This window comes from Colius striatus, chromosome 4, assembly GCF_028858725.1.
Source record: "Colius striatus isolate bColStr4 chromosome 4, bColStr4.1.hap1, whole genome shotgun sequence".
Lineage (NCBI taxonomy): Eukaryota > Metazoa > Chordata > Aves > Coliiformes > Coliidae > Colius > Colius striatus.
In genome coordinates this window covers 74,544,240-74,570,142 of record NC_084762.1, presented here as the reverse complement: position 1 = coordinate 74,570,142, position 25,903 = coordinate 74,544,240, and the positions used below count along the sequence as shown (strand labels likewise).

Sequence of the window (25,903 nt, the reverse complement as noted above, 5' to 3'; positions counted from 1 at the left end):
GCTATGACTACTAATGGTAGGAAATTCATATTCAGTGATACATAAGGAAAAAAATAACTGAAGGTTTTTTTTGACCACGTTGACCTGTATATCTGTGCAGTGCTACAAAACCAATTAGAACCCAACCCAGTAGCCTGATACCTGAATCCCCATCCCCTGCACCATACAGCTCTGCAGAGTGCCAGGCAGCCTCCACAGAAGGCTGTAGCAGAACCTGCTGTGCAGCAATCCCAGCTGAAAGCTGAAAGACATTGTGTCCCAGGTATATTTTCCCTCCTGCTGGCAGAAATGGGTACACATACCTGGACTGGGAAGGGTTGTGACGTTGGCATGGTGCTTGCCTGTCCAGTGGGAATTCTTATCTCCCAAGCTACCCTTGCAATACTTTTAACAAGCAGTTAGAATATTTTTTTCTTATTAATTTTAATAGCCTTTGTCTACATTTGGACCTTCAAAAGTAGCAAGCACAGGATCTGTATAGGTTATTTAATGCAATCTCAGAAGTCCATCACAGACTTAATGGCACAATTCCTACTTTGCCATTCCCATATGCCACAGAGAAAAAGTGAAGATGTACACATGCATCCTTCATTCTGAAGGATATTGCAACAATAGAAAAGAGAGGGGGTTGAGAAAAGACTTTATAGATGTGGCAATCACAGCTTGCATCCAATGTAAAAAGTTAAGGGAAACCTGTTATATCCTTCTTACTCTAAAATATCATTTCTCACAGAGAACATAAATCACCCTCTAAGGAAAAGGGAAAAAATAAAACCTCCTCAAAATGTCAAAGACCCAAAATCCCTGTCTGCCTTACATTTTCTATCTGCATCTCATCTATTTATAAAGCCATTCTCCACAGTTCTGTCATACGTTTCAGTTAGAAATGTCCAGAGCTAACGAAGAAGTGGATACAAACCTGATCTGTATAACCATGGCAATGAGTGAAGATATCTGTACACACTCTAAACTGTGCTTATTTAAATAAGAGGAATTGCTGCATTTGATTTATAAAGAGATGAGTAGGTTTCTGCATGAAACTCTGCTAATAGTTGAAAAAACCTGTTCTGCTATGGACTGAAAATGGGCTCTCCACGCCCACACATGCATCTGGGATTTGATCACCAACCTTTAGGAGAAACCCACAAAACCTATTCCACTTCATAGAGTATATTACAGGGCAAAGGCAAAGTTTGCAGGCTTGAGATTTGGGTGGAATCCATTTATTCCACATGTGCAAAGGATGAGGAATTGGAGGATCAGCAACAACTAAACAGAAATCACTCCATGTGTTACACACATAAGCCACTTTTGATTGAAATCCTGTAAATCTTTTCCTTATATAATATGTTTCCTTGTCTGGTATAGCTTGATTTCAACTTATACTGCTCTTTTTTTCCTTTCCATCTTGTTCAAAACTATCATAAACAGTCTGTAAACTCTGTATCGCAAATGGTTTTCTAATAATAAAAAAGGTATTTTCAGGAGAAAGATCAGTTCCTCATGTCTGAGCTGAAAAAGGGACACTGTCATGCAGTCCAAGGTAAAAAAATAATGATCTATTCATCTTTAAATTATTATAATATGGTAAAAAATATAATAAATATAGGAAGGAATGTTCTACAGACTCCAAATAAGGAAGCAAATTTCTGGCAAGAAAACCAGCATTTTCTCCAAAGGAAGTTAAAACTCATGCAGCATCCCTGGTGGAGGTATTTTCTGTATGATTTGTTTTTAAGAACTTGAATACATATTCTAACAAAACCATCTAAGTCTAGAAAAAAAAATCCCACTCACATGCAAAATATGAATTTTCTTCACTAATGAAGTTAACTTCTTCTTCAGTGAGGTACTTAAAACCCATCATTTGTCTCAAGAAAATGTAATATCCCCCCAACAGATACCCCTTCAAAATCCCGTTTACTAACACTGTAATTGTATTCCTCACCAAAGCAAACATCTGCACTTCTGCAGCAAATGCTTCAGGGATCCCTACTTGCTCTTTCAGGAAACATCTGTGTCAACACACCTCTATGAAGATATTCTCTGTGAAAGAAATCTATCACCGAGTTCTTGATTCATTATTATTTACTGTTGTCCTGTCCAAATAATCCCCAAATTTTATCCCCATCTCTGAAGATCTGTATGGATTTTGTTTGCTTGGATGGCTTTACAAGGATGAAGGCAGCATTCCCGAAACACTATAGTGGGTATTGCTCTAGTTAAAGTAAAAACCATTGGACTTTGATCTTTGGCATTTTTAAAAGCTAGTTTATAATCAGTACATCTTATCTGTTCTTCAAAGGCAAAATGGTACATTTATGAAAACAGGACTTCTAAGGAAATAAGCCTATTGATTCTTAATTTAAAACGCAAAGGCATAAAAACTATTTTGTCCTTTGTAATGTGAAGAAAGCTTGTTTCCAATTCTCCAAATATTTTAACAAGCAATATTGTGTACATACAAGCTTTGCGATATCAATTGACTGGTTATTAAACATATTTGAGCCCTTCCCCTGCTCCCAGCACACTCACACACACAGAGACATATGTGACATTCATGTTAATAATTTATTTCTTGGAGGGAAGAAACCAGCATGCTCTCAGTCCAGTTATCCTGGAGGTTGCCTCAGGTTATTTTAGTTTTTATGTTTAATATTGCAGGGATTTTATGGATTTACCAAAATACCATAATTTTTATTTTAAAATCACTTTTTTCCTCCCAAACAGATCAGACCTTATCACACTCTGTTTCAGTTCACTGCCACCATATGTAAGTGTTGTCAAGGTTGTAATACATAAAATATCTAGCTCCAGGGCTGGTTTCACTGTTCTTTTGGAATACAGATTTTATAATATGCAGTTTCCTTCCCCTGAACTCAATGGGCTATTCAGTGGAATAAGATTTCTGAGGCATGGGTCAGATCTTCAAAGGCACGTAGGCACTCAAATCCTATTTAAGGATACTCCACTGATTTCAAGCGAGGTGCCTGCCTTATCCCCTTCAAAGAGGGGGATTCCCCAAACCACAACTACAGCCAAGCACTCAGGCACTCCCCAGACAATCTCATGACTGCTTGTCCCCTTGACTTACTGCTAGGCCACTAACATAAAGACATTGGCAGGGCATGTTCTTCTTTAGCTGAGATTCAATTGATGCAAACAGAGCCATCCTTTGATTGCTCCATCCCATTCCGTGGATGAGATTGAAAGACCTGATTGATTTTTCAGCCCTTGAACTGCTTGAATTTCCATGATGATACTGCGTACACATGTGCAGTAAGCTTGCTGCACAGATGTTCTGCATACACATGCATCTGGTACGGACATCTGATGCTTCTGGGATGCACCAGACTGGCTGAGTGGAAGCAAAGCAGCTGAACAGCATGTAGACAACAGCATTGACAGTGTCTAGAAGCATCATGCTTTCTGTGTCTTCTCTATGAATGTGCAACCTCTGAAGCTGCCTTGATGTATCAGATCTGCTGTGTTGGTGTGTGGTGACAACAGCACATCATGCCTCCAGCAGAATTTATCTGCTGCAGCCCAGTAGCCACTGCTGCGAAGTCTGGAGGGGTGCCAGTACACTTGGAGCTATTGTACTGGACCTTCAACCAAAGCTTCTGTACACCCAGAAAGTCAGCCAAACACAGTGAAATCCTCAAAACTAAACTAAATCTCCAAAAGAGGAAAAGAGGACATGTGCTAGAAAACTCAGACATACAGCATTTTGACTCCCAGCTCTAAAAGAATGTCACCTTACTTAGTTGTCCCTTGGCCAATATCTTATTTGGACTTGAGCTTTCTGTTAGACCTATGTTCTCTGACTTCTTAGGATGTGTGTGGACAACAGCAGACTTAGGTGAAAATTTGCAGTGGAGGAATAATGGTTTCAGCTCTGCACATATTCATTAAGAAAAACAGTTTTGAAAGGGCCTTTCAGGCCAGGACTACACTACAAAGCCTTGTTTCTTTATCTGTTTTAAAAGATGCATATGACTGGAGGAAGAGGAAAGCATACAACGTTTGTATGAGTGAACAAAATGTAAATCATCGAGCCATCAGGACAGACTGGGCATGTTTGGTTGTATTACAGGTCCTGTTGTAAGACAGGTAGCAAAAGCGAGGGAAGAAGCCTGGCTGAAGGATCTCTAAGGTTTGCCCTTACTGTGAAGAGCTGTGTTGTTGACTTCAGTAGGAGAAAATCGAACCCTCGTATACATAGGTTATAGTCTAAAATTTGTTTTGAGGAGGAATTAAACTGGGTGATTCAAAGGTCTTTTGCTTTCTGGCTTTTATCAGAATGGGAAACAGTACATCAGGAAAAAAAAAATAAATCACACTACAATTTTCCTGCTATTCATATTATTTTCCTTAAGTCACCACCAACCACTCTGTGCCCATCTCCTTGGTGAGTTCTCATGTTTCTACACAGCCAGAGCAGATACTGCTGCGGTATCTGGGGTCGAGGTGTATCTTCCCTAACTGTGTAAATGAAAAGCATATCTCTGGATTCCCTGTAAATTCCTCTCACCTTGCCCTGGATCTGAGAAAGCTACAGGTCTTTGAACCCCTGCTGGGAAACTCTGAAGTGGGATAGACTGGGGACAGAGTTCATCCAGGCATCTCACAGACCTGCAGATGGGGAGGTGGAGGGAAGGCAGATGGGCAGCCTCCAAGAGTGGAAGAATTGAGCAGATAACTCAAGCAAAACCTCACAGGCAATTTCTTCCAGCTAATCCCTGACATAACTTTTGCCACAGCAAAGCTGATTCGGGACATCATTTCCATGAGCGGGAAGGCAGTTTTATCACTGCTCGCTTCTCAGAGGTCTGACACATGCTTTTAATCATATAGTGTATGCTGACATCTGGTGGCATTCAGTCACCAAGTCGTCCTGAAACAAATACTTCTCGGATTTAAGGAGCTTTCCCTTAGTTGGGCCCAGAATCGAGATTCCTCTCAGACCACTTTGGACTGGGGAGTAGTCTAACACACACATATGGGACTGCCATGGTCCTAAATCTTCTGTCCAAGACGCTTCAGTGGGCACTGGCCTGCAGATAAGGAAGAGACCTTCAGCCAAGCAATGTAACTGTGTTGAAACACAGTTATTCCAGCACAAAATGGAGCAAATGGCATTTCACTATTCCCCATTCTGAACAGAGAGAATCACTGCACTAAAAAAGAGCGATGCAAAACTACCATAGGCTTTATCAGGAGCAAAGCCATTGTCTCAAGTGAAAACACTTCTCCCATGATTTATTTTATCTGTGTTTCAAGTTGGAGGGAAAAAAAAAAGGCAAAAAGGCATGTATGAATAGTGAGTGAGATGTACCAAAACCTTGTTTCATGGCAAGTGCAAATGAGTAGTACAGAGTCAGCTGTCGTGGTTTAAAAGATACCTATGATGTAGCTGTTCCATTAAAATTTGGATTAAAATCATGTTTAAATTTAATTTCCTCCAGTCCTTATCCTGCTTTTGATTAATTTTAAGAGCAGTTGATGGTCTTGTGATTTGAAGATTTTGCATTTTAAATTTTGTGTACATGGTCTGGAATTTCATGTGAAATTGTGGGTTTGATCCTTGACCTCTGTTTACTACAGACCTGATTCGCCACTAATTTGATAGCAAGCCATAAGAGCCTACTGTAAACAAGCTGCTCACTTTACATAGCTATGTTTGGCTCCTAAATGAAGAAGTATGTATGAAATATACTTTGGGTACTGTGGCCTCCTAAAGAAATAATACAAAACACATCACTGCTTAACTCTCCAGGTAACATTTACATTTGGAGAAAATAAGTTGCATGCCTAATAGAGAGAGAAAATGCAACTCTTATCCATCTTAGGTTTGTTTGTTTAAAATTGTTCTCTAAAGTATTTGAAGAGCTCAAGCTGTCTCTTTTGAAGTCAGCGGGAACTTTGCCATTGATTTTAAAAGGATCAGGATTAAGCCTAAATTGGTAGGGTCTAAAAGGCAAAAATGAAAATGTCCAAAGTCTACAAATCTCTCACTGATCCACCATCCAGAAAGGAAGAGCAAAAGCCTTCTCCAAGGTCTGTAACTTACATCTTGATTCCAGGACTCCTGGTTTTTGTACATTTGTAGACTTCAAGATGGAAAGCAACTTCCAGTCAGGAATGTAATTGATAGCATATGGAGTAGTACATACTTGCACCATGGACCTGTAAAGCTGGTGGGGGAAGGGAGATGAAAGCTGCTTGTAAAAATCAACAGACTGTCTGTACACATCTTCTACAAGTTGTCCTGCACTAACACTACACAGTACACTCTGCTTACAACTCACCCCAGGCAGATTCCCCACCTCCATACCTTCATACCTACACAAAAACTGCTCCAGTATAAGTCTGCTTCTAGGCATTTAACTCAGAAACATATCTGATCATCCTGCACAAGCATAGCACTTTTTGCACTAATCCGGCACTAGCAGCAATGTCCTCTAAGCAGCAGGCAAAAGCAAGGTCTTCAACTTTCTCCTGTATCAAACAGCTGGGACCGTTCATCCCAGCAGTGAACATCGCAGCACCTGAGCTCTGTCCTCTCTCCTCCGGGACAGCAAATGGTGGTGAGAACACCCAGGTACCCTGGAGGAACCATTCTCTTCCAATTTGTCAGAGAAAGAAACCATAACCTCTTTTATTTGCCAGTTTAAGGAGTCTCGGTAACTGTGACCAGAGCCTAGTGGACTCTTCTCAGCTAAGAATGTGAGTTATCTGCAGTGATAAAGTGTAAGCTCAGGGAAGTGATGGGTCATGGGCAAGCAAACACTAAAGGCCCTCTTATTTCTTCCTCAGACATTCAAGTGCATTGGGAATCTGAAATGAAGCTACTCTTGTGCCACATCAAACTATCCATGAATGACTTCAGGAGGCTAAAGCAAAGAGGTAAGAAACTGCATAATGACTTTGTTGGTTTATGTCATCACCCATCGCAGTCTCTAAAGCCTCACAACCCAACAGAGGAACATCATCTTCTGTTAACAGAGACCCATGCTTAGCCAGAGTATCAAATAGAAATACAGCATCAAAATAAAGGAATCAGTGCACTTAAATCCCACAATAGTCTCTCGTGTCTCCATTGCTCAGAAGTAATCAAACTGCTGAGAGCCTAATGGGAACCATTAGAGAAGATGGATGTTATTTCTCAGGCTGTATAGCCCCTTCTTTTCTACCCCAAAATGACTGGCAAGAGAATGGGAGGAGTCAAAGATTGCCACCTTTCAGAGTACTCAGTTGAATCAATCTTATATGTAGCAAACAACTTAAGCTGCATCTACTCCATCTTCACAGGTGCTACCTCCTGATACGTGCTACTCAGAGGGAGTGAGGTGCTACTCACAAGATGGATCAGTCCTGTCCTGATTCTGATGTGGGTCAGCCACCACAGCCAGACACAAACCTGTACTTCTGTTGCCTTTGCCCAGGTGTGAAGACAGACAGCTAGCAGTAGCAAGTCAGGTCATATTTCTGAAGATACTTTCCCTGCAGCGTTTTTTGAGCCACCCTAGATTTCCTGCAGTACAGAAAGGAAAACAACTGAAAATACACACAAAGGGAATCATATACAGCTCATTCTGAATGTGTCCCCAGTGACTTGATGCTAGAACTCTGCTGTGCTTCTTTGCTGTATTGGGTTTGCGTGGTGAGGTTTTCTGGTAGTGGTGGAGAGGCTGCAGTGGTGGGCCCTGCAAGAAGCTGCTTGAAGATCTCCCAACTCCAAGTCAGGCTTGTCTGTAGCCAAGGCTGAGAGAATCAGGTGCCTCTGTGAGAACTATTCAAAAAGTACAAAAATCTGCAGTGGCAAGAGCAAGTAGTAGGAGGAAGTGGTTGAGAGGAAGTGAAAGGAGAGAAACACAGAGACACAACTGTGCAGACAACAAGGTCAGTGTATAAGGAAGGAAGGAGCTATGCTGGAGCAGAGATCCCCCTGCATCCTGCGGTGAGATGGCAGCTGTTTCCCTGCAGCCCATGGAGGGCAGTGGTGAGGACAAAATCTGCCTGCAGCCCATGAAGGATTCCGCACTGGAGCAGGCAGCAGTGCTTGAAGAGACTATGAGTCTGTGAGAAGTCTGCTGGAGCAGTCAGTTTCTGCAGGGCTGCACCCTGTGGAAGGGACCCATGCTAGAGGAGTTTGTGAGAAGCTGCAACACGTGAGAGGTTCGTGGAGGACTGGGAGGGATTCCACGCTGGGAACGGGCAAGAATGTGAGGAGTCCTCCTCAGAGTAGGAGGAGGAAGAAGGAGCAGCAGAGACAACCTGTGACAACTGACTGCATCCCCCATTCCCTGCCCCTCTGTGCTGCAGAGGAGGGAGAAAGCAGAGATATCAGGAGCAAAGTTGAGCCCAGGAGGAGGGATGGGGTCGAGGGAAGATGTTTTTAAGTTCTAGTTGTGTCTCTCATTATTTTACTCTAGTTTTTTATTGGTTTTGGATTAAATATTTTTTTGCTTTTTTTTTTGTTTTTTATTCCCCAAGTCAAGTCTCAGTGATCCCTCCCCATCCTTACCTTGACCCAGGACGCCCTTTGTTATCTTTTCTCTTCCCCACCAGTGAGTGAGTGGCTGTGTGGTGCTTTGCTGCTTAGGCTTAAACCACGACAGGTGTCCATTGGGAACACTGTATATTTCCATGATTTTGAACTGGCTATAGCCTATTCTGCTGCACCACCTTGCAGAGGACACCCCTGCTTTGAAGGACCCTAAAACAGAACTCATTTTTGGGCAGAAGCTTGCTTCACAAATGAGCACCACTGAAATCTGGAAAGAATGTTCTCTATCAAATCATCCTGCAGGTCCATCTTCCACTTCATGGGGCATTTCCTTGGAATATTTTAAGCGTTGGTCCTTTAATACCTTTCACTCCAGCATCACTTTCAGCCTGAAAACAGCAATGCACAAGTACAGGAATATTTGCACATAGTGAGTTGTTTTTTTCTAATGGAGGGTGGTATATAAGCAGTAATAGTTTCTGAAATGCTCTTTCTTAATACAGCTGGCTTGCAATGTAAAGAAAGGATAAATTCATCTGAATAACTTTGGGTTCTTATGCAAGACAATCAGAGATTTGTACTAAAGAAAGGAATAAAGGCCCCATCCACGTTCAACAGAGTGGGCATATCTGGACCCAGTGCAGAACAGCAATTTGTCACTGCTAGATCAACTTCAGAAGCAATTCAACAAGGGCTCCACATAGACAAATCATAGAAAACCTGTTCCAATAGCTTTCTTATGCAAGAGAAAACCACAGTCACATTCATATTTTAGGCAGTGAACCAACAAGAATGAAGAAAAACAACAGCAACTGTCCTCAGGAGATAGCTCAGGCTGCTCTCATCCTACCACTCCCCTTATACTCCTTTTCAATCTCTTACCAGTTTGTGCATTTTTGGCAACAAAGAACCATACTGCTGAGGTCACTGGTAGGTACTGCTATGGCTACCAAAGACAACCCCAGCCTGGGGAAGTGTCGAGCTTTTTGCTCTCCATTTTGAGCTGGGGCAGATCTGACTGGGTGGGTGAAGGACGCAGAGAAATGTAAGAACTTTCCTCAGCCCAGCAACCTTTGACAACCAGTTGCTGCTTTTCCTCTTGGCCTCAGGATCTGTTAACCAACAAGTGCAAATTGAGAACGACAAATAAGAACATTAGCCTGGTGTTCGTGCTAAAATGATCTGCCTTGAAGTAGCTGATGTTGACACTTAAAATTGTCAACAGACTTCCAGTTTAGTGCTCCAGTTAGAAGAATGGGTCCATTCACGCTTCCCTCTGAGCTATTGTTTCAACTCTCTCTAGAAGGGGAAAATATCACTGCAGCAGTTTATACTCCCATTCCACTTAAAAGGGGCTTTTTGCAACCATAACCCAAATTGCCTAGAAACCTTTTTTTTATTGCAATCTTAGATTACAGAGAATAATGACACAACATTGTAAAAATAGTCTGCAGGAATTTACATAGCTGCGAAATATTGGAGCTGTTTTTTTCCAGTGTACCTTTGTATACTTAACTGCAGCTAGCTCCAATATTTACAGAGGACTCATTGGAGCTTTGATCACAGAAACTGGTATTTCTAGTTAGGCCACATACATCAAAAAAGCATTTCTTGTTGTAAGGCAAGGGTTTGTATTTTGGCATGTTATATCATCATCTAACTGAAGCACTACCTTCCCTTTCCTATATCACCTTCTGGCTGGGTTCAAATAACAGCCTTGTGGCTAGTGCAGACATTGGTTACGTAGTTAAGCAGAAGAGTATTATTTTGACTTCTGTAATTCCATGTTTCTTCCATTTTCAAACAAGTTAATACTAAGAGGCTGTATCCTCATGTCTCTCTGCAGTCAACTTTGCTGCTCAGCATTTCTATTAGGCATCAAATCTCCTTGCCTGCTGGACGCTCAATCTCCAGCCTGCTGTCCTGCATGCTGACTTGTTCTCTCTTGATGTATCTTGCCGACGGTAGGACTACCAGAGCCACTGGAATTAAGCAATCAATCCCACTTCCTCTTAAGAGGGGGAGAAAACTCTGCTGCAGCAAGTGGTAGAAAAACTGCCTGCTGACCCTTGTCTGCTACACTACTTGTCAGAACTTTGGACATTTTCAAGCCCAGCTGGCAAATGGGATAAACTAATACAACCCAGTACTTCCAAAGCACAGTATGAGCTCTCTGGATTGCAAGAAGTTTTCTTGTCCAGAACCTAAAGATGCAGTGCCTTAATCCCCCCATTCTGTGCTTGTCTAGAAGCCTACTTCTGCTCCTACATAATTCTGCTGAGCTCCTACCTTGCTAGCTCCCACTCTCCCTTTTAAGGAGCTTTTTTAGTTGTTGGGTTTCCCCAGAAGGGCTTAAGTGATCAAATCAAAACTAACAGAACAAATGAATAAAGCCACAGCCTGGGAACAAACCCACTGCCTGAAATCTCTGCAAAGAAACTATTCAGGAAATACTTAGAAGCAGAGAATACATGACAGAAATAATAAGAATTTATGCAAGTGACTATATGCATATGGGAACAACAACTTCCAATTCCTGCAACCTATTAGTGAGGAGTTAATAACTGACCATTAGATTTAGGCACTGATTTGAAGGAGTTAAATTCCCAGGCTGCCTTTTCAGATCAGGGTGGGGCATTGGGGAAGTTAGAGAAAAGAAAAAGGCACCTGAATACCCTGGGAAGAAGCAGCAAAACCTTCTGTCAAGCTCCCGTTCCTCTGCTATGCTACAAATCCTCCCCAGCTGAGGGTCTGCCACCGCCAGCTGCAGCCCTGGGCCGTGGACACCTGCCTGCAGTGGCCAAGTGAGCAGTCGTTCCCACACCAGGAAGCGAGTGCCACGTCCATGTCCTGTGCTCGCCTCTCCTCACAGCACCTGTTCCCACTGGTGTGACAGTGCATGGCGTGGCCAGAGGCCGGGGCCTGAGGGCAGGGACATGGGCATCCTCCTGCTTTCAGAGTGGGCATTCTGGAACACCTCTTTTGGGGGGCCAAGCACCGGGAGCGGGCCCCTCTCCACGTCCTGGTACAGCACACACAAGGTAAGCACCCGCTGTGCGCCACCGTGCCGCGGCCCAGCAAGTGGGCATGGGGAGAGTGGGGTAATAATTTAAGCCCCTCACCACCATCCTCCAAAGACCCCCTTCCAGCACCTGTTTGCTGCTGATACCTAGACTCTCTTCACCCCGTTGTCCAGCCCACAAAACTCAGGCAGTCCTTTCTGTGCAGGAACACGGCAGAGAGCTGTTAGTTCTGTGCTAGAGCATTGCTGCTTTTTGTCATCAGTGTTTCTGTTGCTGTCAGTGCTGACAATGTATTTGGGCAACTGCAAAAGAGAGACTGAAGTGGCCCCTGAGAAATAGCAAGTTGAAGCATCTGCTAACAATAAAAACGAATTGGAGGTTGATTAAACCCTTTTACCTTTTCCCTGCTCTTTGCTTCACAAACTAGGAGGCATGAGAGGATACTCAACATTCTTAAATTGCATAAGAGGCAAACCACTTTTTTATGATGCAAAGTATTGGTATAAATTGTGCATAAAATGGCTTCCAGCTAACTGCTCTCCCTTCTCTGTGAGCAGCCCAGTAGCAGGTCATAGCCCAGGGAAGGTCTCAGAAACTCCCTTCTGGATTCTGCATTTGCTACTAGGTGGATATCCAGATGGAAGGAGGCATTTTCTCAGCCTCATGTTCTCAGAGGGAATGCAAGCTGTGAATTCCTGCACTCCTTGGTACAGCAGGACTCCTGGCTGACAGCTGGTGGCAGTGCTTCCTGGGAGCAGAGCTGCGATCTCATGTGGGAGACCAGAGCCCAGAGCAGAGGGTTACTGTAGGTTTGGGAGTTGGGTCTCTGGGCTGATGTGCCTGCAGAGCTGCTGGAAGAAGGCAGCAACAGGGAATTCCCTTTGCATAGGGACACCCACCTCCATGTCACGGTGGGGTTACAGGTTTGCTTGCAAAACATCCCTACCTGCTTCTGTGCTCCTTAGGGTGGTTGTGTGAGGATTGCTGTGTTTTAAGCCTGGGAATACCTGAATTGTTTTTTAGTGTTGCTTGTGTATCTGTGATTGAGACTGATTTTCTGTGCTTCCATGTACTTTAGTTGAGGCTTTGGAACAGGTAATGGGTAACTATGGGTAATGTGTTGCTGCCAACCTTAATTTTCCCAAGAGAGGTGCACCCTCATTTTCACATTTTGTATTTCTGAAAACATCAGAAATTCTTTTCTCCCTCCATTTTTGGCTATCCTGCCAGTGATCCAGTGAATCGGCCCAGTTTTAGGTCTTTGCACAGGGTCTCTCTCTTCCTCTTTTCTGTATTTCATGCTCTTGGTTTGATTACAAGAGGAGCTCTTTTTTTTCAGTCTCTGCAAGAGACCATAACTACATTAGCTCTCATCTACCTGGAAACATCCCAGGAAAGCTGAGGTGAAGTGGGGGAGTATTCTTCAGGCCCCTGAGCATCAGAAGGTGAAAGAGAGAAATCCTCTTTAAGGAGCCCCTACGTCTGAGGAGTTTGGCTGGTCAGCTGCCTAGAGCCCTGTGGGCATCAAAGACATCCACACAGGATCAGCAGATCTGACACATGCGTTAAGGAAATCTGTGATACTAGAGTAAGCCTTCAACAATGTCTAGACACGGAAGTTGTTGAAATGCCCGTGGCTGTGTAGCATAATGCCTCCTTGTGCTGGCATTACATTTATTCACCTTTATATTTTTCAATTGGGATTATTCTCCTACCAGGTCCTGGATCAGATTAACTGGTGCTAGCTGTTGGCATGAGGGTAGAAGAGGGAATGCATGGCTGTGGGAAGAAAAAGGATGGAGACAAAACTTCTCTTTGGCATCAACATGGGTGTAACTTGGTTGATGGTGCCTTAGGAACTGCACCTCTGAAATCAGCAACACAGGATCCCATGCTCCCACAGCAGGACACACAGGCATGTTTAATGATTTAGTAGAATCTGATAAAATACGAACTTAGTTACATGAAGTATTTTCTGACAAATTAATACTATTGCAATATTTTTGGATCTGCTTGAGTAATGAATGTAAGAAGCCACTACCATATGTGGACTTTACTTAGCAGAAAGTGCATATAATTGCCTCAGTTTAGTCCTCTTTTGTTTCCATCAGCACTTCTCAAAGGTTGGGTTTTTTTTGTTTCCAATATTATTGTTTATGGACAAAATATTTTGCAAGATTATATGAGATTATTATCTACAATATTGATCTTGGTTTGACTTTGTGTCAGAGAAAGAGAAAACAACTGTCAACGAAAGCTTGGACGACACACTTCTTCCATAACTATTTCACATGGCTGTTGTGTGCAGTCACTGTGTGTACTTGTTCAAGTGTGGAAGCTGAGCTGGAGACAGAAATTCATTTCACTTCTGCTTTTTTTTCTTGCTTTGCATATCTGTTAATAAACTTGAAGTTATTACTGGCTGCCCAGATGCTCACCTCGAGAGATTGTTTTATTTCATGGGTTGTGGTAATAAATAATTTCTGTTCTATATTGGAAGTTTAAAATGTTGACAGCTCCTTCAGATGCATCTATGGCCTCTTGTCCTGTGACAATATATCACAGCCTGTCACCCGCCATACGTGCAGGTGGCAGTGTGTGCAGCCAGGAAACCTGATCCTTTGTGTGGTCTGAGCAGCAGGCAGTGAGGGCTGCTAAAAGGTGCGATGACATTCAACACATCATGGTGAGGTCTTTCTGTGCTGCCTTCCATCCTATACAGTTGTAGAGTGATCATATCTCCCCTTAGCTTCCTCTCCTCCAGACTAAACATCCCCAGCTTCCTCCTCAGCCACTCCTCATCAAACTTGTTCTCCAGATCCTTCTCCAGCTTCATTGCCCATCTCTGGACACATTCCAGAACACCAATGTCCCTCTTGTAGTGAGGGGCCCAGAACTGAACACACTGTTTGGAGTGTGGCCTCACCAGCACCGAGTACAGGGGAACAATCACATCACTGGTACTGCTGGCCACACTTGCTGATAGAAGCCAGGATGCCAATGGCTTTCTTGGCCACCTGGGCACACTGTTGGTTCATATTCAGCCTTAGCTCCTTTTCCTGGTCTGGCATTAAATGAGCACCCAGCTTATATATGCCACAGCCTCCAGGTTAAAGAAAAATCAGCTGCTGCATAGGAACTTGTTCATTACTCAAAGCTAAGGGATACAAGTACAGGAGATCCTTACCCCTTTTCTGTCCCCTTGCACCATAAGCACGTTTGTATCATTGTGGCTCTCAAATTCCTTAGGAAAATGTAGCTTTTTCTTTCAACCACTGCAGGCAGAATGAGAGTAAGCCATGGAGCTGTTTATACCTCCAAATACAGAGGTGGCCAGGGATGGGGCAGCAGGTCTGGAACAGATGCCCTGGGTGGGAAAGTAGCCAAAAGATTGGAGGTAGCATGCATCTTTCCCAGCCGGCCTGAGGAGTGACCTGCTTATCTTGTTTCCAACAGGCACTCCTCTGGGTCATAGAACAGCCTGATTTTATTCATAGTGCTGTGTTATTGGCAGGCCTCTATCACCCTACGTAGGTTTCTCCTACTAAGGCTGGAAGGAGTGAGGTGCTTATGGGAATTTCCCCCTGAAACCCAGCATGGTGCTGGGCAGCAAATACAGCAAACCAACTCAGCTCCACGTTTAGAGCTCGGAGCACACAGACACAGTTTGGGAGGGCTTATCCACCATCTGTTCTGGACACTTTCATCTCTTCAGCATTGCTGTCAGAGCTGCTTGGAGGAGTGCTTCCAAACGTGATAGCAGACAAATGCTGGTGAGCAAAGCCCTTTTATGTAGGCTGACAACTAATGGTTCATTTTGACTAATGCAGTCTTGATGGCTCCTCCTGCATGCTTCAGCCAGGATACTGGAAACAACTGCCCTCACAGGGCTGGACACCAGCTATAGTTCTGCCAACTCCCTGTACCAGTTCTCACTGGGCTATTTTTCCCAAGTCTCAGACTGTTTTCAGTGCTTCCCCTCCTAACAGCTGCTATGGCAAAATGAATTTTTAGGTTTTTCTGAGGATATTAAAGAACATATGCATTTGTTGACTTTTTTTAATGTTTAAGGTGACAGTGAGTTAAGCAGGAGCATCATAGTTACACTGATCTGTTTTAAGAGGTTTGAGAATGTTAATCTGGAAATTTCTAGGGAATAAGGAACATTATAATCTTTGTCATTTGTCAGAAAGTGGGGTGCAGAAGACAAATGTAAGGAAACCTGAGTCACAAGTAGTACATATCCTACCTAGGGCAGAAATTAGTTTAATGTTTGACTGCTTCAGAACGGTATTTTACAAAAAGTCTTGGGGGAATAGTGCAGACTCAGTCCAATATCCATCTCAGCCACTGTCTACAGGGCTTAATTCAGCACAGTGATCCAGAGCAGCAGAATCAGATTTAGCCTGGAGACGGTGGAGCAGACTGTGTGCTCCTCTTTGCTTAGTCAGCACTGAGTAGGAAAGACTAGGCATGGGATGAATCTGAATCCCTAACCTGTTTTGGAGTTGTCTGGCTCAGAGCAGTGCTTTGCCCTCCCTGACCTAACTCGTAGAATACTCTGCAAAGAATGGACTTTAAACTGTCCATGGCTACCATGTTGATTATGGTGTCTCATAGCCTTGCCTGGAAGTTCCAAGGTGATGTAGAATGAAGGTCTGGCTGCTCTGGCAAACACCTGTCTGCTCCTGAGATTTCATGAGGCAGCTGTGTGGATCTGGGACCTGAAGGATCTGCCACCTGAAGAGGTGGTGATGCGTCTATCTTGAATCTATGCTGCTGTTTCATTTGCCCTCATGCTCATTTGACTCCTTGATGAGGCAATTTGGCTGGCTAAATCAATGGGAAAATACTCGTTGATACAGTTTTTAAGATAAAAGATGCCCTTCTCATAAAATCTCACCAGTGACACTGTGGTCCCCCAATTTTGTTACTCAAAGAAGACATTATTGCTCTTTGAAGCTAAAATATGATCTTTTGCTTCCTATGCTCTTGAAGTCTGCTTTAGGCATCAAACATAAAGATGTCTGAATCTTATCCTTGCTTGTCTCCAATAGTCTGATGGATCTGATTAATTCTTATTTGAAGGAATTAAAAGAATCCAAATCACTCAAGTAGAAATTTGACCAAACTCAAAACTCAAGCCTTTAGAAGTGTGAGAAAAGAGCAGCTGTGCACTGTGCACTTCAGCCATAAGTGAGGTGTGGACCTTTGGCTAACCTAGTAACTGGAGGCTGCAGTTACTCCATTTGGAGTTTTGGTGACAAGTGTAAACTGTAATGCTCATGTTTATAATGTCACCACAGATTGTCCCAGAAGAATGGCATTCGTTAATGTGAACAGTTGGGAGATATGCTTTCCAGTCTGTGACTAATCTGGACTTTGAGACGTACTGCCAACAGCTTCAAAAGACAGGCAGTTGGTGTGCTCCAGCCAGGGCTGGAGCAGAGATCTTAAGAAATGTGGCAGTGATATTTGCAGAGTGTGCTCAAAAGTAAATAGTCACTATCGAACTAAATAGATGTGTACTGCTTAAATTGAGGTTATACCAGTATAATTTTATTCCCTTCCAAGATGTCCATGGTTGATTTACATCATCTAGGCTAGAGGCTTTGGCCTTGTTTGGTGATATGAAATGTTTTACCGGTAATGGGGAAACAAAGAGAGATTATGGAACTGTGATAGAGACAAACGATGGGATCATTGACGTTTAACTCTTGGATGAGGTATACAGTGACACTGGCTATATTCCCCTCCATATCCTGCTGTGTTCTGCAGAAACAACCCTGTGATCTATAGACTATGATGAATGCAGGGTCTGGATCATGGTAAGTGCAAGGTTTGGAGGAAACTCTCCATGTGTGGAAGCACTGACTCACAGCAAAGCAAATGCTGATTATTTGGACGTGGCTTCTTCATACTGGCTGAGGTGAAGTAATAACATTGAAGTACATATCCTCTAGGACAAGCCTAGCTGTTTCTGACATTTAAACTTGTACAACCAAATAGCCTTCATGCGATCTAAAATCTGCACCAGAGTCTTAGCTAACATGTCTGATGACTTAGCTGTCATCCTGCCCAAAATAAAGTCATTTTGCCAGCTGATATGAATTAAAGCCTTTTTCTTCAGAAGACAAGGATATATCCACGGGAAAAATGTTCCCATGAAAAACAGCCAAACAGCCAAACAACCAAACCATGGGGTTTGTGTACATAACAGACCTGTACCCAAAAAGTTAACTCCCAATTAAATCCTGGTTTAATTTTTTGGGGGCACCAGCTTAGGAGTAAATAAACAGTGATTTCATTTACTTGGCTTTGTGCTTCTAACTCAATATTACTTAATGTTTCTCTTTTGGTTTTGTGTTTGGGTTTTTGGTTTTCTTTTTTCTCCTGCCTCAAAATTGTCACAAGCTTCTTGTATTTTTTATCTGCTAACAACTTTAATTTCTCTCCTTTGTTTCTCTCATTCAATGGCAATGTTTTGCTCTCTGCTGTGACTAAAACACCTTGAACATTATCATTCAATGTCTGTATTATCATGCAGCAGTGACTCAGTCATCATGTCAAGATGATGGGAGAGCAAAGCTTGTAGTATCTACAGAGACTTTAGTCAAACAAGCAATAACAACTTTGTCTCATCAAGACTCTAGCTCCATCTCTTGGCTATTGTACTGGTTTGGGCTAGAGTTAATTTTCTTCATGGTAACTTATATAGTGCCATAGAATCATAGAATTGTTATGGTTTGAAAAGACTTTTAAGATCATCAAGTCCAATCACTAATCTCACATTGTTTTGGATTTGTCTGAAACAAGGTGCTGATAACATGGCGATGTTTTAATTACTGCTGAAGAGTTCTTGCATAGCACTTGCACAGCATAGAGGCATTTTTACTTTCTCACCCTGCCCTGACAGTGAGTGGATTGGCGGTGCACAAGGAGTTCGTAGGGGACACATTTGGGACAGCTGACCCAGACTGACCCAAGGGATATTCCATGCCATATGATGCTATACTCACCAATAAAATCTGGGGGAAAAAGAGATGGAAGGGGAGGTCATCTGTAGTGATGGTGTTTGTCTTCTCAAGTGATTGTTAACACTGATGGAGCCCTGCTGTCCTGGAGATGGCTGAACACCTTCCTGCCCATGGGAAGTGGTTGAATGAATTCCTGATTTTTCTTTTCTTATGTGCACAGCTTTTGCTTTACCTATTAAATTGTTTTTATCCCAACACATGAGGTTTTGTGCTTTCACCCTTCCAGTTCTCTCCCTGTCTTGCTGGGGTGAGCACAGGACTGAGCTGCTGGCTTGAGTTAAACTACAACAGCTATAGATCAGAGGCTGCCAGGACGTGTAATTTACAAAAGCATTGAGATGATAGCATCTGACTCGTGAAAAGGGTACTCAGTTCTCCTTCATGTTTTTTAATTCCTGAAATGGAGTAGACAGAATTTTTTTTCATGGCCCAATCTCTAGAGTAATCCCCGTCAAGAAGAACCTTTCTTACCATTATATCCTATCCTAATGATAAAACACTAGAAAAAAAAAATCAGTAGGTTTGGTATGGGAGAATCTGCATAAGGTACAGTTGCTGAAAGATCAATAATACTCAAATCTGGGGGAAAAACCTGACCACCTTGTTACGTCTTTAAGTGCAGTGGAGACCATAAAATGATGATAACGATACCTAGAAGAGATCATCCAGCTAAACCATTTTTTTTTTCTGCAGCAAAACGTAGCTACACAGTAGATCTTTTTGATTCTTCTGAACTAGACATCTACTCCTTATGTTAACACCCATCATTAACTACAAAATAGTAACCACTGCACAACTGTAATGTGTCTCAGGGAGACAGACCTCTGCAAGAAATGGACATGTAAGATAACTTCTCTAAAGAGTTAATTCATTATCTTCAGATTTACATCTTACAGTTTTGTCCAGAAGTATCTGCAAATTAAAAGCATCCAGCTCTGTGTTTATGTGTGCGTGCATCCATATACATATGTGTGAATATTTTAGAGAGAGCAAGACCTCTTGTTTTGAAATCATCACTGATAATCTAGCAGTTGTTTATATTTTAATTAATAATGTTGCAAACCAGAAGGTTCTGCCTTCTGGAGTCCAGTCTTTTTTTTTGTATTAGGAACTATCTGTCAATGATTAACACCCTCTGTGGAAATGACACTAGGAAAGTCAAGTGCAGGAGGAGGCACAGGAAGGAACTGACATAGAGTACTCCTCTGCAGGAACAGAAGACTGGACAGGCCTTTGGGCTACTTGTTACCACACCATAAAATAAAGCAATTCTTTTATCAAATGGATCAAACAATTCTAAATACAGTCAGACCTTTTCCTGTTACAGTCTCCTGTTGTTACTACTGTTAGCAGCTTTACTGACATGCCACTGGCTTGGTGATGTGTGACACCAGCATATGTTTATCCCTGGCCTGCATGTGTGACACCAGGGCTCAACAACCAAGCATGGTCAATCAGGTTGTGACGTGGAGAAGAGTTTTGTGTGCGTGTCAAAGGAAGCATTAGTTATAGCTAAAGAGGATCAAGTGATTCAAGCCTGCCTTTGTTGGAAAGTGGTGCTGGATGGATGCATGCTGGAAGAGGCATGTCATTCCTCTCATGAGCTCCTCTCAGCGGGTGAAGAGAGATTTTTATATAAAAGTTCTTTCTAGGATTTGGTAAATAATGTATTAATCTGGCTACGTTTCTTTCAGGGTTTTGTGTATCTGATTTAAGTGGAATTAGAAATAGCTCATTTGTATTCCAGCAAGACTTGTACTACAATAACAGGGAGGGAATGCTTGGTTTGGAGGCATGTTTGTGTGTGTACACAGAGCGAGCCATATCTCCAACAGTACTCTCTATGCCTTGTTCTGCAACCTGATGTAATGTTTAACAGCACTATTTACTCAGCTGTTCAGATAACTCCCTTTTAAGCTTTGCCTGTCTTTCTGAACACAGGGAGAGTTAGCTCTATCTCCCAGGACATAGACTGGTACACTCTGGCTCCCTGTGAGCCTTGTCTCCCCTCCTCCACTCTTGATTTAAGGGTCCAGGGAGCCACATGAATCAGGGAGAGGAGCAACACAACTTCTCAATGTGAGCCAGGCAGTAGCTTCTGGGAATTAGTACACCTAGGCTTTGAGGGCTCTGACTTGAATCTTACCTTGTACACCAGGAATTAGTCAGGTTTGAACAGGAATATCCAGAAAGCCTGCTACTGGACAGTAATAGTGTCTCCCATCCAACTGTCTGTTTTGTGGGAGAAGCTGGTCAGGCAGTGATGACCTGACTCATTGTTTCTCCTGAGGGATGTGAAAACTGGCAAAAAGTTTATAATCCTGTTTTTTCCTTCTCCTGGTATGTAATTTCTGTGGTTGCCATGGAGATGTTATGTGATGGTCCTTGAGAAAATCTTTCTATTAAGATGTTATCATCAATGATTAAAAGTTTTAGAGCTTCTGTTATACAGTCATTGTAGAAGTTTTTATTCTCAGTCTAACAGGCACTATTAAAAGCATTAAATGGGCTTTGATTATGCAGCAAAGTATCCCAGGCTGTTCACCTTAGGAACAGCATGAAAGTCTGTTCTGCCCCTTCCTCATCCTCCAATTTATTTCTGATTTTGAGATTTGTTTTCTTAGAGTAAGAAATTGGAATTTAGGAGTTGAGAGATTTGGTTGTACCGCTTCAAGAAGTAAAAAGATATTACTACTCATAATGCTTGTTGACATTATAGTGGATGGATAGGTTTGTATATAGCTTAGTAAACATTTTGACATTTACTTCAGTATATTTCACAATTCATACTCTTTGTTTTCATTTATTATCCATTATGGACATTAATTAACGTTACCAGATTGGTGAATACAAATAAGATCTCATGAAAATAATTAAAGCATGGAGATGAATAATAGGGTCCCACTTCTGTAGTTCCTTTATTCTCTCAAGTCCCCACACCTTTTCATAACTTACTTGGCCTTACTACTTCTTAGCCTTTAGAATTTATGTCTTGTCGGTGAAAATATATATTTCAAATTTGTAAAACCTAGTATACACAAGGATTCTGCAATATTAATGAGATAGGAACTTCATCTAACTTGGCCTGGGATCTGGCCTGATGACCTATGTAAAACCTACAGACTGCCTTGTCTTCACTCTAGTTTTTTCTGACTTAGTTACCAAGTCACCCGTCTCCTTCTGTTCCTAACAAAAAATGGTTTCATTTTCTCCTTCTTATACATTGAACAACGTCCTTTTTCCTTGATGTCACAACAAACAAATCAAATGTATTTTCTTTACATGTTCCAACACTTGTAATTGCCCTTTTATTTTTATTTCAGCTGTCCTTCAGTACTTCATATGGGCCTGAACCCATATATGAGTATATGAATTGCACTGAAACAAGGACCTTGTTTTCTTTATGCATCTGTAAAGCACTGAGCACAGCCAGAGGTCTGTGAATAATAATGGCTAAATGATAAGCCTCTCCTAATTCCACATGGTGGCTCTTTGAAAAATGTGGTTTTCATTAAAGGACTCTGAATTTCCCTTGCTTCAGAGTTAACTCAGAGTTGGAAGTTTAGAAGGTGCTTCCCACCCTTTTCTTTATAAGATCCATTGAGATCTGATAAAATCCTAATTTCTGGAAACAGTCTGTAGTTTTTGAAGCAATATATGTCTTTACATTTGTTGGGAAACCCTTTAGATCTCAAATAAATGCATAAATAAATAAAACTAGGAGGAGTAGTTTAACTAGGTTTGATGAGTGAGATGACAATATATGTAGAAGTGGGTTTTTTCTGTTCATCAGTTCAATTTATAAGTATAGTAAGTTTCCATAAATAATGGGCATATACCTTTTAGTCAATGCAAATTGAGTTAATCCTCTAAATTTTCATTTCGTAGGTCTGGCAATTACAGCTTAATGTGCATTAGGAAAACATACATGTAGTATGAATAAATTGCATCTCACTGTGTAACTGAGTCTCCAGTGCAGATTTTAGACTGCAAGGGGTAAATTTATTAGAATTAGTGCCAAAGATTTAGATTTCACCCTGGCTTTCATTTACCATAAACTCCCTACTTTACTTTGACAATAAAAAGAGACCTTACATGTAAAACATCATTTTAAAACACTGCCAGAATGATGTGAAAAGGGGCTAGGGTAAATAAGCATCAGGTCCTGTATGAGTGCTCAGCCCAGGATCGTGCGCAGCAGTATACCGTACTGCTGCTCATTTATTTTGAGTAGCAGTATGTTGCCACTTCACTTGGCAAATGGATGCCTACTGATGGATTGTTCAAACCTCCCTTCCCCAGGCCTGGGCTTGTGCAAGAGCCGCATGCCACTGGCATGAGGGATGCCAGGCAAATGTTGAAGGTGTCTTGCTCAAGACAAATTTGCCACTTTTCAAACTGGTTCCCTGCAGCAGCCCCCTATACAGGCCCTGTCACCACTGGCAAACCACATGGGACCACCATTTAAAAACCCTTTGCTCTGGCTTGTGAATTTTGATCCGCCCTTAGTGTTCAACATCGGCAGGTGGTTTATAAAGAACATAATGCTAATGGGGTGTATTTTGGGAGGGTTATTGCAAACCTGGAATAGCATCACAAAAAGTAGTTTTAGTTCAAATGAGGCAGTGAGGGAAGGGAGTGGGGGAAAGGGGGGCATTCCTCAAGCTCACTTTGCCATCAAGGAAAATATTGGCAGATCCTCAGCCTCGGTCCATGATCTGTGTGCTGGGGGAGTATCTAGAAAGAGCTGCAAAACCTGCAAGTGATTTTCATGGCTTATTCCAAACCATGTTAAGGTAAAGGAAATCAAATTTCTGTGGTTCTCTTTACTTTCTGGAAAACCTAAGGGCAGGATGTTTCTGTGACAAGCCTCATGCATTTGGATGCACTGGAAGAATGTGTCAACAGTTTGAAATCTGGGGTCCAACAACGTGGTCTGTGTGTTCAGACAAATGTTTTTGCGATGAATGGACTTGCGTTTTATGCCAACAGTTTTGAATATTTAAGGCTTTTTCCTGTAGAATTCCTTAGTTGACTGAAGTAGCACCATGACTCTGAAGTTGTGTCTGCGACTGAATTCCCTCATGGAGGTTTGTCTCAAGACTGATGTGTGGGAAGCCCCACAGTGCTGCGGATGATATCACAACTGGATATCACCACTGGAAAGTCTGTGTTCAGAGAATATTGTGTTTATTACTTATAAAACTGGCCGTTTCACCAGTCCTCTAGCCTCTAAAGGATGTTGAATGGCAGACACTACAAATAGTGAAGCCTTTTATATTACAAGATGGGAACAAAAGGGTTGCGGTGTGTCTTCAGGGTAATACAGCAAGCATTTGGGTGATCTGTCTTCTGTCTCAGGTCATCTCTCATTCATAGGTGGCTTTACTAGCCTGAAATATTGTGTCAGGGTTTTTTTTTTCCTCTCCTGCTTTGAGTGCTGCTGTATATGACAGTTCTTGTGCATTAGAAATTGCCACCTGGTTTAAGATGCATTCTGTGAAGCTTGCAATCAAATTTTCCTCTTTACTATATTTGGGTTCCCTGTCATTTTCTTCAATATTGGCACGTCTGAGTATGAACCTGTGCAAGACAGTTTTGCCATGTTATATCTGCATGGTGTTACTGTACTTTCATCTCATCTCCCTGAATGGATCCATGTGATATTTGACCTCCTTAGGGCATTGTACTCTGCTTTTAACCTGCTTTTAAGTCCAGCCATGGATTTGGAAGTATGGTGCTATCACCATATTAACCAGAGCTCATTAGTGCATGTCAGTCTGCAGCAGGCAGTGCAGTATATATGCCAACAGCAATGCTCAGGTGAAACATGTGCTCATTACAATAAAATGACCTGAGCAGAGAGAGTAAAATTTGAGCTCAGACTGCCACTATGAGTTTGCCTTGATTATACACATGCACTGTTTTAACTTGTGTGTAGACACAGGAGGTTGCTTAAGTTAGGCACAAGGGAATGTCAGCTCAACAGTCTTGCATGTGTCTGTCAGGACCTTGAAGGTGGTCCCAGCCTCAGCTGAGGGAAATACTGACCTTGGTATTCACGGGGAAGTACTGAGATGATCACATGCATCTCACTGTATCCTAGAAAATAAGAGGACTGGGAAGACCCAACCTTTCAACCTGTTTTCTGTTCCTGGCAATTTCTGAAATCCATAAGAAGAGACTGATTCGGTTCATATACAGGGTGGTCATCCTGTTAGAAATCTTATGTGCCCCATAAGGATATCTGAGTCAAGTTCACAGGTACTTGATGAAGTACCTACCATCACGGTAGGAAAGCAGTCGCTGTTCTGGAGAGGACACCAGTAATGCAGGGCATTGGAAAACTTCCTGATGGAGTCTTTGTCCATGCATTGTGTAAAGCCATTGATTCACAGTGTCTGGAGGCAGATACTCATGTCATCATCAGAACACATATGTGGATCTGATTTTGCACATGTTTTTTAGAGGACAGATGGAACGCATAGCCTCATCCTCTGCTTACCAGCTGCGTACAAATTTTACCTCCAGAGCTGGATGGAGACCGTTCTTTGTGCTGGCTCAAGACAAACCATGTTTCCTCCCTGGGGTGCTGGTTGCCTCTTGAGTCCTGCACAATGTCTGTGACCCCCAGCTGAAAGCTGGGAGTTAAGGACCTGCAAAAGGGGTTATCCAGAGTTGCAGCCATAAGGGTAGAACTGGCTGATGAAATGAAAAGAGCTGAAGAGAGACTGGGCTCTCTAATGGGAATAGCGTGGATGTATTACAATTACTGATGTGAAGGCAATAAAATGATGCTGTAAATGAGGTGGCAGTTTCTGCTTTCTATTCCTTTCTGTCTCCTTTTTCTTAAGCTCTTCATGACAACTCCACCCCCTCACAAGGGAGAATGTTGTCATTTAAAAAGAAACAAGTTTTTGGGAGCAGGAAAACAATTTTGACTTAACTGTTGTTTTACTGAAGCTACTGTGTGTACAGGATGATGAGGGGAGTGCAGTAATGCTGCAATAATCCACCTGTGAAGTGGTCAAACTTTTGCACAAGGTCAATGCTCATGATTTGATATGACAACATCAAAGCCTCAGGAAGGAAAACCCACCCCTGCTCCTGCAGGGCTCTGGGTGGGGACTATATGACAGCATTTCCCCGATGTGGAAGGAGGCTGATTGTCTGCTCTTGTCCCTGTGACAGTTAATGCCTGATCTCAGCACAGATGTCTGGGCCGAGGTGTGCTGAGACATCCACTGCAGGATACTGGGGTGAGGGAAGATGACAGAAGCTGGGAATAACCTCCAGCTGCCAGGCACCAGAGGGTAGGGGCAAAAAAAATG

At 42.4% G+C, this 25,903-nt stretch overlaps 1 protein-coding gene across 1 annotated transcript in view; it reads left to right on the top strand.

The window, feature by feature from the left end:
• The first annotated feature begins 11,151 nt into the window (after window positions 1-11,151).
• The window catches only part of NIPAL2 (NIPA like domain containing 2), a 51,119-nt gene continuing 36,367 nt past the window's right edge, over window positions 11,152-25,903 (top strand). The window contains exon 1 of the mRNA XM_061995046.1: window positions 11,152-11,553. Within this exon, the coding sequence (XP_061851030.1) occupies window positions 11,449-11,553 (105 nt within the window). The 5' untranslated portion in view covers window positions 11,152-11,448. The remainder of the gene's footprint in view (window positions 11,554-25,903) is intronic.